At 34.5% G+C, this 18,307-nt stretch overlaps 1 protein-coding gene across 3 annotated transcripts in view; it reads left to right on the forward strand.

Moving 5' to 3' along the window:
• Ddx4 (DEAD-box helicase 4) overlaps window positions 1-18,307 on the forward strand; it is a 91,514-nt gene that overhangs the window by 69,588 nt on the left and 3,619 nt on the right. For all 3 annotated transcript variants that reach the window (XM_010626888.1, XM_010626890.1, XM_010626889.2), the window contains 2 exons: window positions 863-1,029; window positions 7,579-7,724. In XM_010626888.1, the coding sequence (XP_010625190.1) occupies window positions 863-1,029; window positions 7,579-7,724 (313 nt within the window). The remainder of the gene's footprint in view (window positions 1-862; window positions 1,030-7,578; window positions 7,725-18,307) is intronic.

An 18,307-nucleotide genomic window follows, 5' to 3' on the forward strand; every position in this document is an offset into this window, starting at 1 on the left:
AGCCATCTTCCTAATCATCTTCATCTGGTACCACAGTACCATAGTCACTTGTCTTTTTGCAAATATGTTCTGCATTATAGCAATAAATGTTCATGCAAAGGTAAGAGGAATTTCCTAGCTGTTTGACTAATTAGAGAATGGAGTCTTTAATTTTTTTAATTTTAATTTTTGAGAATGGAGACTTTATTAAGGATTTACAGGGACTAGAAAAAAATTAAGTTCTAAGACATTTGAATATGTAATGTTGGATTTTTTTTTTCTTAACGAGTCTGTCTTTATCAGATAGTACAGTTTAGGTTTGCTTTCCAGTACAAGTAATGATTAGGTGTATATGGCTATTTAAATTTTAAAATGATAAAATTTTAATTCCATAGTTACAATAGCTGTATTTCAGTACTTAATAGCTACATGTGGCTAGTGGTTATAGTATGTTAATGCAGATAATAGAACTTCCAAGTAATTGCTGCAAGTTGTATAACAGTGATCTAGATATTTTCTTTTCTTTCAGATTTTATGATATGATTTCACTGTGTAATTCAGGCTGACTTTGAACTCACTATGTAGCCCAGGCTGGACTTGTGGCAGTCCTCTTGCCTCAGCCTCCAGAGTGCTGGGATTAAAGGCGTGTGCCACCATGCCCAACTTTATTAAGTCTTAGTTTAGAAAATGTTTTATATATTAGAAAAAATTGAGTATACATATAAATACTAATAGTATTTATCTATGATGATCATATTTTTCATTTTATGCATTGATTTCTAGTCTTTGTCTCTAAAAATGTTACAGCAGTTGGAATTGTGGAGAATATTATCATTTAATATAAATTAATATGCATTTTTTCCATTCTTTAAAAATATTGCAGATTGGTCTCAAGCAAGTCAAGTATTTAGTTTTAGATGAAGCAGATCGCATGTTGGATATGGGTTTTGGACCAGAAATGAAGAAGTTAATTTCTTGCCCAGGAATGCCAACAAAGGAACAACGTCAAACTCTTTTGTTCAGTGCAACTTTTCCAGAAGAAATTCAAAGGTAAATTTTGTTTCTTCTTAAAAATAATTTAATTATGTATGTAAATATCTTATGGAAATAGAAGCAATGTAAATAGTCTTTTTGAGAGATTTGACTATTTTTAAAGATTTTTACACAGGTAATTTAAAAACTTGGTTTACTCCTAAGAAGCATACCACATTTTTCATTGTTTCTTACTTTGTTACCTTTTTTGCCCGTTAGAATCACATTCTGTTTAATGTGTATGTTGAAGCGCATTGAAGCGCCTATGTAGGCCTTAATAAGTGCTTACTGAATGAAGTTATTTTTATTATGCCCTAGTTTTGGACCTGAATAGATAGATGAGATTGGGCATGTTCAGGGTGGTATGTCTGTAGACAGACCTACATATATAGAATTTGGCAGTATTGCAACTTTGGTAGAAAATTCATATGTAGGTTCCTATTATTGACAAGTATTTGAGGATCATGCTGTATGACACATTGTCTGATGAATTCAGAAATTAGAATCACTCATCCTTGGCTAGGATGGCAACTCTTCTTCCTAGCAGCTGGTCCTTTGCTTGACACAGGGAATCCTAAAGTGTCTATGCAGCAGCATTAGCTTAAAATTTAGTGTGACTCTTAGTATTTTATTTATTGAAACTATTCTCTTTGGGAGTCAAGAACTACATTCCTATATAATGTAGATTTGTAGGAGAAAGAAGAGTGGGAATTCAGATTCCCAACTGGATTATAAGGGATTGATTGTATCTATGTCACTTTTGCATCTCTTGGTTCTCATACTCATTTACCATATAGAGATCTTTGATTCAAAGATTTGCTGTGTCTTGTTGGACAATACCCTTTCCTCATAAAAAGTCGCCTCCAAAATGGCCTACCAGTTATTCTTTCCATAGACTGTTCCACTGTTTTTTCAGATTGGCAGCTTATAGGTGGTGTGCAGTGTTTGACATGACCTGTGGATTCTAGGGTTATAGGTCTGTTTCTTTGCTGTATAGTTGGTCTCTTGGCTTGTTAGAATGTTAATGGGATCCCATGGTACTGTATCAGACACACTAGAAGTAGTGGTTCTGGTTATTGATTTGTTTTACTTATTAATATGATCAAAAATCTTTCTGTGATATTAAGAATTTATTGGGGGGTAATCTAAATCAAAGCATTGGGTCAAGTTGGCATTTTTTCCTAGTGGTACATAAAGTAATTTTTAAATGATTTAATTGTATCTTAAATCTGAAATGGTGTATTTGCATTCCTGCCATTACCTTTGGTACTATTTAATAGATAATTACCTAATTAATTAGAAGGTGATATTCTTCCTACTTGTCTCTTTTGGATTTACCCTTCAATAGGAAGGTATTTGGATGTTGGACACCCAAAAAAGACTAATCTGTACTACTGCCAGTCAGTATTATTTGTTGGGGCCACGTTTATTAGCCTTGGAGGTATGTGATAGAATAATATTCTCTGACTTTGAATTATTTACACTTTTGGTTCTTGACTCCTCACCTTTATATTACCAGTTGCCCAATATTCTGTCCAAAGTCTTTTTCTTATTTTGCATATTCCCTTGGTCATTGTAGCATCTATTTCCTTGGCCTGCTCTTTTGTATAATACTCTCAGAGTTATTCTCTATATTCTTGCTGTCTCTGTCCTAAAGTCCAGAATTTAATATTTAACTCTGAGAATGATTTTCCTCTCAGTGAATACCAATAACTCATGTTGATGTCCAAAATTGAACTTGCCTTTTTCTTTAACTCTATATTTCCAGTCTTCTTTATTTGGATTAATGGCTTATGGTTTTATAATCCCTTCAACTCTCTGTTCTTCAGAAATACTCAAAAATATCCTGGCAGGTATCCCTAAAATAATTCAAATCCATCAATTTCTTCTTACTTCTCACCTTAATTTAGGTCCTTTTCAGGTCCACCTTCTTGCTTACTGCTTCATTAAATCAAGCTTCAAACTTGACTCTTTTTTGACTTCATGCCTGGGCATTGTTGTATTAGTCACTTTCCTGTTACTGGATCACAGTACTAGACACTTGAAACTTAAAGGAGGAGAGGTTTAATTTGGTTTAGGGTTGCAGGGATTTAGTCTATAGTTAGCTGGCTCCAAGCAAAATAGCATGATGGAAGGACAATTGGAGAGGAAAGCTTCTCAATCTATGACAACTAGGAAGCAGAGGGAAAAGAGAAGACACAAAGAAAAAGATATGTCCTTTAAAAGCATGACCCCAGTGGCACTTCTTTCAACCAGGCCTCACCTCCCAACAACACATTTAGCTAATGAGTATAGCACTACCATGATCCAATCACATTCCAAAAGCCCCACCTCTGATTACATGAGACTTTTGGAGTACATCCAATGCTAAACCATAACAGTTACTGTCAAAGAAACTAACATAAAGCACTGAACATTTCTTGGAGTTTAGTAAATGTTCAGTACATTTAATTCTAACATTGGATTATAAGCTTTTTTTGTATAACTGTATCTACACTACTTAATACGAGCACTTCAGAAGCAGACAACATATTCATCTTTGTGTTCCCAGTACCATGTATGCTTGACATGGCATTCAGCAAATGTTTTGCAGCAATCTTCCATGAAAGAAATCAACCCCACAATATTTAATTAGAACCCTAATCATGTTTTTCTGGTTCCATTCTTAGTGCATGAAAAAAATGTTCATGTAGGGTGTTTACATTTATTTTTATTAAAATTTTTACTGTTAAGTTTGGCTTACTGTTATAGCCTTTGGACCTTCACTCTGCTGTACAATAAATTGGTTCCCTTTCCTAGACACCAAAGAAGTGTGTACCCTAGCTGCCTGTACCCTCAGTTGCTCAATGAACTAGACAAGGCTGAAGACATAATCTAGTGGCACTCTATAGAAGACTGCTTTGCTCTTGTTACCCAGGATTTTGCCATTTTGGGTCACTTCTGACTCCATATAATTTTAGGATCGTTTTCTCTAGTTCTATGAAGAATGCTATTGGTGTTTTCACTAGATCACATTAAATCTGTGTTTTCATTTTGGAAGTACAGCCACTTTGACTATATTGGATTTTCTGCCTATCCAGGAGCATAAGGTATCTTTCCATTTTTGAATGTCCTTTTTGATTTCCTTTTTCAAGAATTGTAGTTTTCATTGTAGAGATTTTTCATGTTAATTCCTGAGTATTTAATTTTTCTTGGTGCTATTTCTTTTCATTAAGTTTATTGGTATACAGTGCAGTTACGTTATTGGGATCTTGTACCTTTACATGATGTATCTTGGTTCTTATTTTTTCTCTCTATCCCTGCCCTCCATTCACCCCTCCACCCTTCCCTATTTGCAAATGCTTTGTTTCCATTTTTTCCTTTTCTCATATTTTTTTCCTTCTTTCCTTTCCCCTACCCTTCCCACTTCCCCTATTCCTTTAGCCCTTTTCTTCCTATTTCACATTATCAGTTATACAGTTTGAACCTTATTTACACTTTTAGTTTATTACATCAGAGAAACTCTTCAGTATTTACACGTGTGTCCTATTTATTTCATGTAAGAGTATGGCCTCAATATGCATCCATTTCCCTATGTTGGTGCTATTTTGAATGGTATTTTTTCCTCTAGTTTCTTAGTAGGTTCATTATTACACAGGAAAGTTACTGATTTTGTGTGTTGATTTTGTATCCTGCTACATTACTGAATTTGGTTATTAATTCAGGGAGTATTTCAGTGGATTTTGGGAGTGTTCTATGAAGAGGATCATATCATCTACAAATAATGATAATTTGACTTCTTTCCTATACATACTCATTTATTTCTTTTTCATTCTTAATTGCTCTTTCTAATGTTTCAAGGACTGTTGAAGTGGAATGGTAATAGTGGCTATTTTTGTCTTGTTTCTGATTTTTAGAGAGGAAGCCTTCGGTTTTCCCATTTAATATGTTGGCAGTAGGTTTGTCATATACAGTTTTTATCAGATTGAGATAAGGTCTTTCTATACCTATTTTTTTCAGGGTTTTTATCATGAATGGATGTTGGATTTTGTCAAAGACTTCTACATCTGGTGAGATGATCATGTGATTTTTGTGCTTGCTTCTGTTTATGTGATATATTACATTTATTGATGTGCATATGTTGAGCTATCTTTGCCACTGTTGATCTTTTTGATGATTTGTTGTTTTGATGATTTGTTACATTTGTTGGGTGAATGTTGCCCGTATCTTGTTGAGGATTTTTGCATCTGTGTTCATTGGAGAGATTGGCTTGTAAGTTTCCTTTTTTGGTTGGATCCTTGTCTGTGAATCAGAGTAATGCTAGCTTCTAAGAATGACTTTGGAAATACTTCTTTCTTTTAATTTCATTAAAAAATCTTGAGAGGGCTGAGGCTAAAAAAAAAATCTGAAGGCGTACTGATGTTAGAATTTCCCTGACATTTTCATAGAATCTAACACTAATCTTTTCTTAGTTGGTAGGTTAATTCCTCATTCAATTTTATTGTCTGTTATTAGATTATTCAGAGTTTTAAAATCTTGGTTTACTGTTGGTCATTTGTATGTATCTAGGAATATATCTGTTTGTTCTGAATTCTTCAATTTATTGGTGTACAGGTTTGCAAAGTTGTTGTTAATAATCTTTTCATTTTGGCAGTGTATGTTGTGATTTCATCTTTCTCTTTTTTTTTTTTGGCACCGGGGATCGAACTTGGGTCCTTGGACTTACAAGGCAGGCAGCGGAACCACTGAGCTAAATCCCCAGACCTATCATCTTTCTTATTTTTAATTGCATTGATTTGTGCCTTTACTTTTTGGGTTAGATTGGCTAAGGATTTATCTGTTTTATTTTTTTGAAAAAACAACTCTTCAATTCATTGTTTGCTCCCCCCCCATTTGGTCTTAATTTCATTTTTTTTCTGCTCTAATCTTTATAATTTTCTTTGTTGTACTAGCCTTGGGTTTAGATTATTCTTATTTTTTTAGGATTTTGATGTGCATAGTTAGGTTATTTACATTTGGACTCATTCTGTTTTTGTGATGTGGGTGCTTTCAGCTATAAACATTGGTCTACTTTTATTGTGTCACCTAAGTTCTGGTATGTTGCATTGACATTATTATTTATTTCTGAAAACTGTCATTTCTTTATTTTTTCTGTAACCTGCTGCTTATTTAAGACTGTATGTTTAGTTTCCATGTATTTGGATAATTCATCTTTTTTCATTTATTATTTCCAACTTCATTTTGCTATGATGTGATAGTATGCATGGCATAATTTTAATTGTTTTATACTTAAGCTTTATTGGCTAAAGTGTGGTCTATTTGGGGGAAAGTTCCATGTGCTGCTCCAAAGATGGTGTATTCTATTGTTGGGTGGAACACTGTAGATATAAAGTCCATATATTCAAAGGTTTTGTTCAATTCTGAAATTTCATTTTTTTTATCTAGTTGATCTATTTATGATAGTGGGACATTGAGGTCCCCCACTCTTATTTTGTTTATGTTTGTTTATTCTTTTATATCTAGTAGTTCTTGTTTTGTGTTCCCTTAATCAATATTTAGTGATCTTTTCCTCTGTTGATCAGTTTTGGCCTTAAAGTCCACTTTGTCTCAATGTAGGAGAGCTACACCTACTTTTTTGGGCATTCCCATTGTATATAATATTTTTTCCATCACCTAATTTTTAGTCTTTGCTTTTCTTTTTTGGATTGAATGTGTTGTGTACAGCATACCGTTGGATTTTCTTTCTTCATAACTTCACTAGTCTTTGTGTTTTGATTGGGTAACTGAGGCCATTCACGTTGAGGATTATTATTGAGGTATTATCTTATTCCTATCATTGTTTTATTTTCCTTCTGCTGATTTTCTGTCTTTCGCTTCTACTTTATGCCCAACTTACTATTCATACTATTAGACCTTTTGTCACTGCTAACTTCATTGTCTCTTTCTAGGATATCCTTGAGAACTTTTAGAGTGCTGGTTTGGTAGTCATGAATTTCTTAGATGCTCTTTGTCATGAAATTATTTTGCCATAGGGAAGCAAAATGTAGAGCCAGCTTGGAGTTGGTAAATGATCATGCCCTTTTGTCAAGGTTGCAGTTATGTGAGCCTACTTTTGGTTTTGAGAGGGTGCTACTCATCTGACATGGCTTGCTTGTTTAGGGTGGGGTTGCTGCTCCTCCAATAGGGCCTGTTTGCTTGCTTGGGGGAAAGATGTCTCTAGTCTAGTTGTGTCTACTTATACATTTCAATTTTTTATTAACCTTGCATGTTATGCTTGATATTTATTTTAGTTTACATGTTTTTATTACATATACATTTTATTTAGTTTTTCATGTACAGCTTATCCACTGAGAATTACTGTATCTGTAATTTGACATACTTTGAGTAGTAATTATATATTTTGCAAAACATCAACAGTATCCTTATCCTTGAAAATAATACTTGGAATGACATAACCACATTATTTTATCGTCACTGTTGTTATCTGCTGCCTAATTAATATGCATGTAATACTTGTAGGACTTCAGTGCATATCATGAATGTGAATGGAGAGCTATAAGCTAAAGAATTATCTTTTTGTTTTTCAAGGTTGGCTGCGGAATTTTTAAAGTCAAATTATTTGTTTGTTGCTGTTGGACAAGTGGGTGGAGCATGTAGAGATGTTCAGCAGACCATTCTCCAAGTAGGCCAATACTCAAAAAGAGAAAAACTTGTTGAAATTCTACAAAATATAGGTATCTTATGTTAATATAATTATCTTTTGTCATGATTTTAAAAAAATGACTATTTTTAAAAATTGGTATAGTGTTTAATAAGTTTGTTTTATTTCCTATAAAGCCCTTTTAGAAAAGATAGAGTCAATTTTCTGTGAAAATTATATATAAAATCTATCTTCCATAAAGGTTGAATATAGGAAAGATTTGAGATTTAGTTTAACTATGTTTCACCAAAAATGATTTCAGCAGCAATAGATGTAATTTTTGTTTTAAAAAACTAGAAAGGCTTAATATTGGCACATTTTTATATTATTTTTACTGTCTCAACAGCAAATTCTTTTCTTTCTGATTCACATTTCCTGTTTCCTAAGACTTTTCATATTCATATTTTCAAAGAATTTCAGAGCTGGGAGGGACTTGAGGTCTAGTTCTGTCCTTCACAATATATGATTCCATGTGATCACTTTGTTACCTCACATATTAGGTCTGTTTGTATGCAGTAGTTTCCCCCATTCACAATACCCTATTTTAGTAATTGTTTCTTTTTGAATGTCTGTTAGCATTGAAAAGAATATCAGGAGAATTAAAAGGCAGGAAATTGGTTCTAATAATGAACAAAAAGAAAACATGGAAGGAAAAAAGGATTCTAGTCTTCCATTTATGTTATTTTATTAAAAAAAACCTTTAAAAAACCAAATACTAACCTTGAGTTTGAGGTGAATGACTTCATCAGTGTTTTATAACATACACTAAAAGCATATAAAAATAGCTGTGAAGCCGGGTGTGGTGGCGCACACCTGTAATCCCAGCACTCTGGAGGCTGAGGCAGGAGGATCGCTGTGAGTTTGAGACCAGCCTGAGCTACATAGTGAGTTGCAGGTCAGTTTCAACTACATAGTGAGACTCTGTCTCAACACCCCCCCAAAAAATAGCTGTGAGCTGCTAGAGACCTCTGCAGTAAGCTGCTAGTCCCCATCTGCTCAGTATGTGACACGTGGTTGAAGAAAAATAAACTAAAAGCAGATCTAAGTGAGAAAGTGGTGACTGGGACGGCCAATGCTCGATCCCCAGCAAAAGACTCTGATCAGTCATATCCAATGATTTTTATTGTTCATCAATTGGGGTAAAGGTGTGATACATGTATGGATGTGCAGTTCGTGCAGTTACTATGGAAATTAAAGCATGCAAGGCTTTAAAGAGAAGAGACATGGAAGACAAAAAAACAACTCCAGACACACTCAGCTACCTCATATGTGACAAAGGAGCTGACAGTCCCCACTGGAGGAAAGATAGCCTCTTTAATAAATGGTGTTGGAAAAACTGGATCTCAACCTGCAGAAGATTAAAACTAGACCCTTATCTGTCACCATGCACTAAATTAAAATCCAAGTGGATTAAAGATCTAAATATAAAAACAACACTATACTTGCTGGAAGATAAGTTAGGGAGAACTGTGGAAGACATTGGCATAGGAAAAGACTTTATGAACAAATCCTCAGTAGCACAGGAACTAGCGCAAAGATTCAACAAGTGGGATCTCATCTTATTAAAAAGCTTCTGCACTGCAAAAGAAACCATCAACAGAATTAAGAGACAACCTACAATGTGGGAAAAACTTTTTACCAGCTGCTCCTCAGACAAAGGACCTATTATCTAGAATATATAAAGAGCTCAAAACAACCAGTCTCCCCAAATATAAAGACCTGATTAAAAAATGGGCATCTGAAATGAACAGACATTTCTCAAAGAAATAAAAGCAGCAAGTAAATATGTGAAAAAATGCTCCACATCACTGGTCATTCGAGAGATGCAGATGAAAACAACACTGAGATTTCACCTCACCCCACAAAGAATGGCCGCTATCAAGAAATCACACAACACAACAAATGTTGGCGTGGTTGTGGGGAGAAAGGAACCTTTCTCCATTGTTGGTGGGAGTGCAGACTGGTGCAACCACTATGGAAGTCAATATGGAGATACCTCAAAGAACTAGGATTAGAGGTTCCATTTGACCCAGTCATACCTCTGTTGGGTATCTTTCCAAAAGAATTAAAAGAATCATACCACAGTGATATATGTGCACCCGTGTTTATAGCGGCACAGTGTGTAATAGCTAAAACTTGGAAACAGCCCATCTACCCATCAGTTGGAAACTGGATAAAGAAGATGTGGTTTTTGTATAAAATGGAATACTACTCAGCCGTAAAGAATGAGGAAGATCCATTCATAGGTAAATAGGTACATTTTGAGGATATACTCCTAAGTGAAATAAATAAGTCACACATATGCAAATACCAAATAGTTTCTGTAGTGTGAAGAAACTGAAAGAGTAGTCAAGATCTTAAGGAGACAATTAGCAAATAGGAAGAAAAGGACCAGAGGTGTAGGGACAGTGAGAAGGATAGGGAAAGGAGAATAAGGGAACAGGAAAAAAAATATGAGAAAATGTAAAAATGGAATTAAAGTGTTTGAAGGGGAGAGGGGACGCGGGGGTGGAGGGAGGGTCGGAACAAGGGGAAAAAATGAGAACCAAGACCTGTCATGTAAAGGTACAAGATCCCAGTAATGAATGTAACTACCTGTCTACCTAGAATGTACCAATAAATTAAATTTAAATTAAAAAAAGAGAAGAGACAAAGCATTTTAAAATTAGAAGCAAGATGGACAAAATATATGATTGTAATTGGAACAATGTCCTTTAGCTATGAAGGCACTAATTGTGGGAATGGAATTTGAGTGCAAATTACTCTGACCTCAGCTACACGTGTTGTCTCCTATTAGCCCCGCAGGTTCATAGGCCATTACTCTGGTCTCGTCTCTGGCCGTTAGAAGGGAGGTCATGTTGACCTAGTGCTCATGAGATGCTTCTGTGAGTCACGTAGCTTCAGTCAGACTTGCTTCTTAAATAAGCCAATTGAGGGATTTAACTCTTTACAGCCTGCACTGCTTACAGCATGCTTTGAATCTATACTATGGCTTCCTGAAATAGCAATATACTCTTCTAATTGGTTTATATATGTTGATTTAATTCTCAAAACAACCTTATGAGGTAGGTTTTGTCATTGTCCTTATTGTAGAGTTGAACAAACTGAAAATCACAGAGGTCAAGGGACTTGCTTGGAATTAACTGAAGTTTCAGGTGCAGAAGAGATGAGAGTATTATATGGTTTTGCTGAAGTTAAAATAGTTACCATAAGAATGAGGTTTATTTTGGGAATAATTTAAGGAGAGCTTTTCAGAAATGCTGGTTTTCCTTTGAAAAACAATCACTATATATACACAGGGCATTATTGATAGGTTTCTGAATTATTAAAACCTAAATTTTGTGCTGTTTAGTGTTCATTGTTCTTGTATATGCTATCAGATTTTACATTGTTCATATAATTTATCTCCTTTTTTAATCTTTCACTTAATTTTGTTATCTTCCTACTGCCTTTAAAATGCATAGATTTCATTATTCCAGAAGTATAATCAACTATCTTTTATGATTTTAATTTTTAAGTCAATGGGAATCAAGGATTTTATTGACATCTCTAATTATCAAAGGAACCAGTAATATGTTACAAGAGTTTAGAAGAAAGTTTGTTTTTCTTTTCTTTCTTTTTTTTCTGAGACAAGGTCTCACTCTGTAGCTCAAGCTGACCTTGAACTCAGTATGGACCGCTGGGTAGCCTCAAACTCATGATCCTCCTAACTTAGCTTCTTGAGTGCAGTCATTACAGGTGTACCACCGTGTCAGACTATAGTTCAGAGGCAAATTTAAAGAACACATGTGTATGTGTGTGTGTTTGTGTGTATTATTAGAGATGCTAAAATTATTTTACAAATAGATGTAAAAGTGCTCAGTATCTACAAAACAATAAGCAGTTATAATTGAGGGGAAAATCCCATTTGTGTTTTTACTGAGAATCCTTTGCATTGCTATCCGTTGCACGGAGTTACAGATTAAACAAGACTATAAAAGGCATAGGTCCTTGAAAGGTTGTGCGAGACAGTGATCGTCTATGCTCATTTCAAAGTTTTCCACGTTTTTTTTCTGACAGCCTGTATCCACCTCATGATCATCATAATCTCAGAGGCTTGGTTACAAGGAAGATTGGTCTTAAAATGTTTGGCTTACTTATTTTCATCATTGTAACAAAACTGTTACTAACAATGTAAACCACCTTCAGTTTGTTTTGCAAATGTAAAGTCACAAATGTAATATTGAATTACAAAATTAACTCTTGTCTGAAATTTTTCACTTTTTTTTTTTTTGGTCCCAGAAATCAAACTCAGGGCCTCACGTTTGCCAGGCAGGCATTGCATACTGCAGAACTATATTCCCTGGCCCTTGACTGGGAGTTTTCGTAAGAATTTTGGATTGAACTTTTAAAAGCCTCTATTCTTAGAGCTGGGGGTGTGGGTCAGTAGAGTGTGTGATTAGCGTGTGTAAGGCCTCAGGTTTGATCCCCAGCACTTCAAGAAAAAGTCTATTCTTTGTTTTGTGTGGGATAAGAAATTAAGCAACAGATGTCTACAACTTTTCACCTCCAAACACCTAGAAATTTGAGTAAATTTCTTTCTTCTAATGGCTTTAATGTTCCTGGCCTTTCAGGAAGTGTGGTTTTCCTTGTACCTTCTAATACTGGGCCATATAAAAAAAGTACCAGACCAGTTTATCTGGGAGAGCCTTGGGTAGGTATTGATTTTATAAGCAAAGTCAATCCTTATTCCTTAGAAGTATCTGGTCCTACCTACTGTGCCATTTTCAGATATGATTTCCAGTGAAGACCTTAATTGCTCAATCTATGTATCCATTTAAATCCTGTTAAAAGACAGAAGACAGATTCTTACTGAACTAATGCAGATAACTACACTACATAGCCATGAAAAATAAAGAAACTTGCTAAGAGTTTTTGAATTTGGGTTGGATGGAATGTCAGAAGTGAGATCAGATACTACAATAAAATGTTTCAGTGTTGTTTACAAAAGCAGTCTAAATGGGTTATACTGGCTAGAGAAAAAGGCTTCCTGATCTGTCAAGAAAATAGAACATTAAAATATCAACAGTGTTTGAAGCAATGAAACAATAAGGTCTCCTGTTATCAGCTCATTCAGTTCTTTTATTATTCTGTTTCATTGAATCTGTTAGGACTCTACTTTTGATTGTCTGTGCTTTGGATTATTTGTTGAAATCTTGCTCAGTCCAGTAATATGATCTGAAAGTTGTCAAAGCAATGTCAACATAGAACATCTTACCCAAGACTCCATTCTTTGAAGTATTAAGTATTTACTTGGTACAGTTCTTTTTCACAAGTTTAGGGTCTCACCTCTGTAGCTTATACCACTGCCTTTGGAAAATCATCAGAAGAGAACAAAAACTAGACAAAAATTTAATGACTTTGGTTACTGGTATTGTTAATATTAAATGTCTGATGATGGTTAATAAGAACGATGCTGGGCTGGGGATTTAGCTCACTGGTTCCTCTGCCTGCTTTGCAAGCGTAAGGTCCGGAGTTCAATCCCTCGTATGAAACAAAGAATAATGCTACGGATAAAAAAATTTTTTCAGGGCCAGGGATTTAGCTCAGTGGTGCTGCTGCCTGCCTCGCAAATGCAAGATCCTAAGTTCAATCCCTGGTATGGAGAAATAAATATTTTCTATGAAATCCAAATAAAGGTAATAAAGCCATTCTAAAAAATTTGACCAAATTCTCTAATGATGACAAGCCTATTTTCTAATAAGTACATCAGATTTATGAAAATGGGTAGATATAATTTTTCATACCAAGAATGTCAAGTAAATTCAGAAAGTGTAGAGTTCACACACCTATATTTTCCATGTGTAAGACTGATCTACATTCCTAGTTGAGATCCATTGACTTAAAAGAAGCTAGATTCAAATTAGGAAAAAAGGTAGCAATATAAACATCTTGAATAATACATGAAATTATGACAGATAATACTGTACTGTTCCATCAGGCATTGTAATATAGGAAAACTTTGTAGAATTATTTCCTAAGGGATTTAATCAGTGTTTCTCTTGAAGTTCAGAAACAGTGAAGGAATATATAAATCTCTAGGATCTTCCCATAAAATAACACATTTTTGAAATATATAAACATTTTATCTATCCTGTTAAAAAAGCTTAGTGTCTCTTCTGATTTGCCAGTTCTTGGACTGGTAACACACCAAATATGTATTTCTAGCATCTCTTCTTTTACAGGGTAAAATAATCTCTGTACTTAATCCTGGGGCTCTCAGAAATTTCATAGATTTTTTAGGGGGATTTCCTTTTCTAAATTTATGTTCTTATCTTGTTTTCATAGTGCTAAGGATTGAACCCAGGGCCTTACATATACTAGACAAGTACTCTACCACAAAGGTGTAACCCGCCCCCCAGCCGTATGGTTTGATTTTAAAAAGGCAAATCAAAAGAGGAGAGTTGAACATTTTACCTGAGAAACAATATTTGGCTACCAGTTTAATTGAAATGACAGTAAAGCATTTAAAGACAAATGTAGACATTAACATGGTTTTAAAGAACAAGAACCAGAGCTTTTTTTTTTTGTACCAGGGATGGAACTCAGGTCCTTGTGCTTGTGAGGCAGGTGGTGGAACTACTGAGCCAAATCCTGGGCTCCAAGAACCAGAATTCTTAAATAGGGGATTTTCCTCATATTTTTTCTTTAATTGAAAAACATAGTAGCTGGGTGTGGTGGTGCACAGCTGTAATCCCTGCACTTGGGAGGCTGAGGCAGGAGGATCGCTGTGAGCTTGAGACCAGCCTGGTCTACATAGTGAGTTCCAGGTCAGTCTCAACTACATAATGAGACCCTGTCTCAAAAAACTAAAACAATAACAACAACAACAACAAACCATAATAAAGTCAACTGAATCTCTGCTGTCTAGGTTAATTACAAGGAAGATAAACTTTCATAGTGTAAGTAAAGGCATTAAACAAATCCATCAAAATTGAGTAATTATGCTAATGTTTTAACACATTTCATAACCTCATACTGAAGTGTTCAGAATTCATTTTTCAAGTTTTATTTTTCATTGTACATTTTCTGTATTCTGGAATATACTGACTCTGTAGACTTTGTCTTTCTAGGGTCCCTAATGTCTCTAAAGGAGTCTGCAAAGTTAAAAAGTTTTTCATTATTATTCTAAAATTGTTTAATATGTATTTTTATCAAGTAAGTATATAAATTATTTTGGTTTTAATTTTTAATATGGTAAATAATACCAAGAGTTTTAACTGATAACAGAAAATCTGGAATTATCACTAATGTTCTGAGAGTTGCCACTTTAGGAAAAGCTTTTTTTTTTTCTTGAAAAACAAAACCACGTATAGTTTGTATTTTTTGTCACTATTCAAGTGTAGTTGTTACCACTTAGGTTAATTATGACTTTTAATCATAGTAACATCTATTTTATAAAGGAAACTGGGCACAGAGATGGTATTGAGAGATGTCATATTTAAGCATTGTCTACTGTTTTAAGTTACATGAAAGTTTTGAAAATTATTTTTGAGATGACATTCTTCAAAACATAAATGTCATGGAGTAATGATTCATTTTAGCTGGATACAGTTTTATATGTTGTTATTCTTAAACAGTGTAGAGGAATAGTTTAAGCTTTGACTGGTATGTCTCTGCATGAGAGAAACAAACCTAAATAGAATAAAATATTTGTATGATACTTAACACTGACAAACAGGAGAAAGGATATGGTTTTTTCATAAAACCAAAGTTATTAAATTAGTCTTATTTACCAAAGACTTCATTTAATTATTTTAACCTGTATCCTTAAAATGTTTCCTTTCCTTCCCTTCCTCTTCCCTTCTTAGTATAGAGAGTGAGCCCAGGGGAAGCAGTTTTATCCCTGAACTCCATACCTAACCTTCTTAAAATGCTTCTAATTGAGTTCCTCCAATAAGTTTTTTCAAAATTGTAATGTAGTTAAAGTATTACAATTCAGTTTTATTTTCTGGGAATAGGAATATTTTTCTAGAAATCATTTTAATTTTAGTCATCTCTATAAACCAATCAGAATAGTACTTCTTTAAGAGACTTTATAATTTAACATGTTAATCCCATAGAGTATTAACATAATAATTTCACAGTGATAGATAACTTTTTCTGAATTAAACACAGAAAGAGCTTATAGCTTAAGTTCTACTACTTTGGCCATAAGCCAAGAGTGAATGCAAAAATACAAAAAAATAATTTAGCTGCCAAAGTAGGGATTCTTTTTAGAGTCTTGATTTTAGTTCACAGTGGATAAATACAGACAAAATAGATATTCTGCATTCTCAGTGAACAGAGAATAACTGTAACTCATTAATCCATCTACAGAGAGCACCAGATGGTTTCATCATGAAGCTATGCATTTATTGCCACCACTAATAGGAAATAGCTTATTGTCTGAATTAGAATAAATAGAAAATCAGGAGTGGAAAAAAAGTAGAGAGAGAGCTGAGTTACATTTTAATTAACAATGCAAACCAAGAAAAGTGAGACAAAGCCTGAAGCTGCATAGCAGTGCTGTGTATCTGGCTGTTTTATGAATCAGTTTTGGCATTGGCCATCTTGTTGGATAACTTTCAAAACCAGTGAAGGATAATTTTTCATGAAACATAAACTCATTACTTTAAATATAAAATGATTATGTCTCAGAAATTTAACTCATAATATTGTGGGAACCTGTTGCTCTTTTGATTTGTCAGCTTGGTTGTCTGAGGCAAACATGAGTTAGTGTTAGTTTTCATTCTTCCCGTTGCTGAGTTAAGTCAACTTGGAATCGTCCTTGATTTCTTTCTCTAATTACACACCTGACCTGCTAGTACAGTTCCCTTGGTTCTACCACCAGTATATATCTAGACAGCAGTAACTGCAAAGATCACATTACTTCTTTGCTCAAAACTCCATGGCTTCCTATGTCTGAGTAAAAAATATTGTCAGTGACCTTCAATGCCTTACATGATACGTCCTCAGTTACTTTTGTGACTTCATCTTTAATAACTCCTGTCTCTTGCTGACCCTACCTACTACACTTGGTCATTATTATTCCTCAGATACAGGCATACTTCTGCCTCTTTGATTTTGTTAGAGAACTTGCAGTTCATTCTACCTAGAAAGTAGTTCGATTTTTTAAAGCATGAAAACACTTAATATTTCAGAGCTTGTATTTTTCCCTCTGCCTCTGCCCTTTCCCCAGTGTCTGAACAGTTCATTATCTTTATTTTACTTATTTAATTTTTTTGGTACAGGCAGGTTGCAACACCACTGAGCTAAATCCCTGGCCCATTATATTTTTTTTTCCCTCCACATTGAGTTTATTGGTAATTTTAGGTATACAGTACAGTTACATTCATCATTGGGATCTTGTACCTTTACATGACAGGTCTTGGTTCTCATTTTTCCCCATACCCCTGCCCTCTCTTCACCCCCTCTTCCCTTCCCTATTTACAAAAACTTTATTTCCATTTTTTCATTTTCTCATATTTTTTTCTTTTCCCTTATTTCCTTTTTCCTACCCTTCCCAGTTCCCTACACCTTTAGCCCTTTTCTTCCTATTACACATTGTCAATTATACTATTAGGATCTTACTTAAAATTATAGTTTTTCACAACAGAGAAACTATTCTGTATTTACACATGTGTGACTTATTTCATGTAAGAGTATGACCTCAATATGCACCCATTTTCCTATGAATGACTCTAATTTCTCATTCTTTATGATTGTAGTATTCCATTTTATAGAAAAACCACATCTTCTTTATCCAGTCTCCAACTGATGGGCAAATGGACTGTTTCCAAGTTTTAGCTATTACAAACTATAAAATTTGTATCTGTCTGTCTGTCTGTCTGTCTATCTATCTATCTATCTATCTATATTTTTTGTACTGGGATCGAACTCTGGTCCTTGTGCTTGTGAGGCCGACGGTGGAACCACTGAGCTAAATCCCCAGCGCCGGCCCATTATCTTTATTTTTATCTTTATTCAGCTATCATCTAATTACTCTATCTAAAATAGCCTTCTCTGGGTCTTGATCCTTCTGATTTTTCTTTTTAAGACTTAATGTGTAATATTTATTTTCCTCCTCACCATGAGAGCAGGGGCTTCATTTTTGTTTTCTAACAGCTAGAGTAGTGATGGAAATCTAGTGGGTACTACATATTTATCAAATACATGAATGAATGAAGTGAGCTGATGGGGGCATGGGAGAGAGTGGTTATGAACAGTAATATAACAATTATATATTTCTTAATGATTAAGACCCCAAATTTAGGCTGTCATTTAACTTCTGGGAATATTTTGGGACTGCAAGCATATGAATTAAAATCCATGTTGGAACATGGATTATAGAGATTAGCAGCCTTGGGTCAGATGCTGCTATTAAAAACACCTCAAGCAACAAAGGCAGAATGAAAGATTGGATTATCTTTAGAAGTACAGATTGTAAAAACATAGAAAACGAAAGGGAAGGTAGAATGGATTGAGACACATATAAAATTGATAGGCAGTCATGATTTACCATTCCCTACTTTCCTGAGTTGGCCTGGGAGGAGACAAGGAAAGCTGCTGCTTTTTTTTTTTTTTTTTTTTTTTTTT

The sequence above is a fragment of the Fukomys damarensis genome, unplaced genomic scaffold, assembly GCF_012274545.1.
Source record: "Fukomys damarensis isolate Sample0158 unplaced genomic scaffold, DMR_v1.0_HiC HiC_scaffold_1, whole genome shotgun sequence".
Taxonomy (NCBI): Eukaryota; Metazoa; Chordata; class Mammalia; order Rodentia; family Bathyergidae; genus Fukomys; species Fukomys damarensis.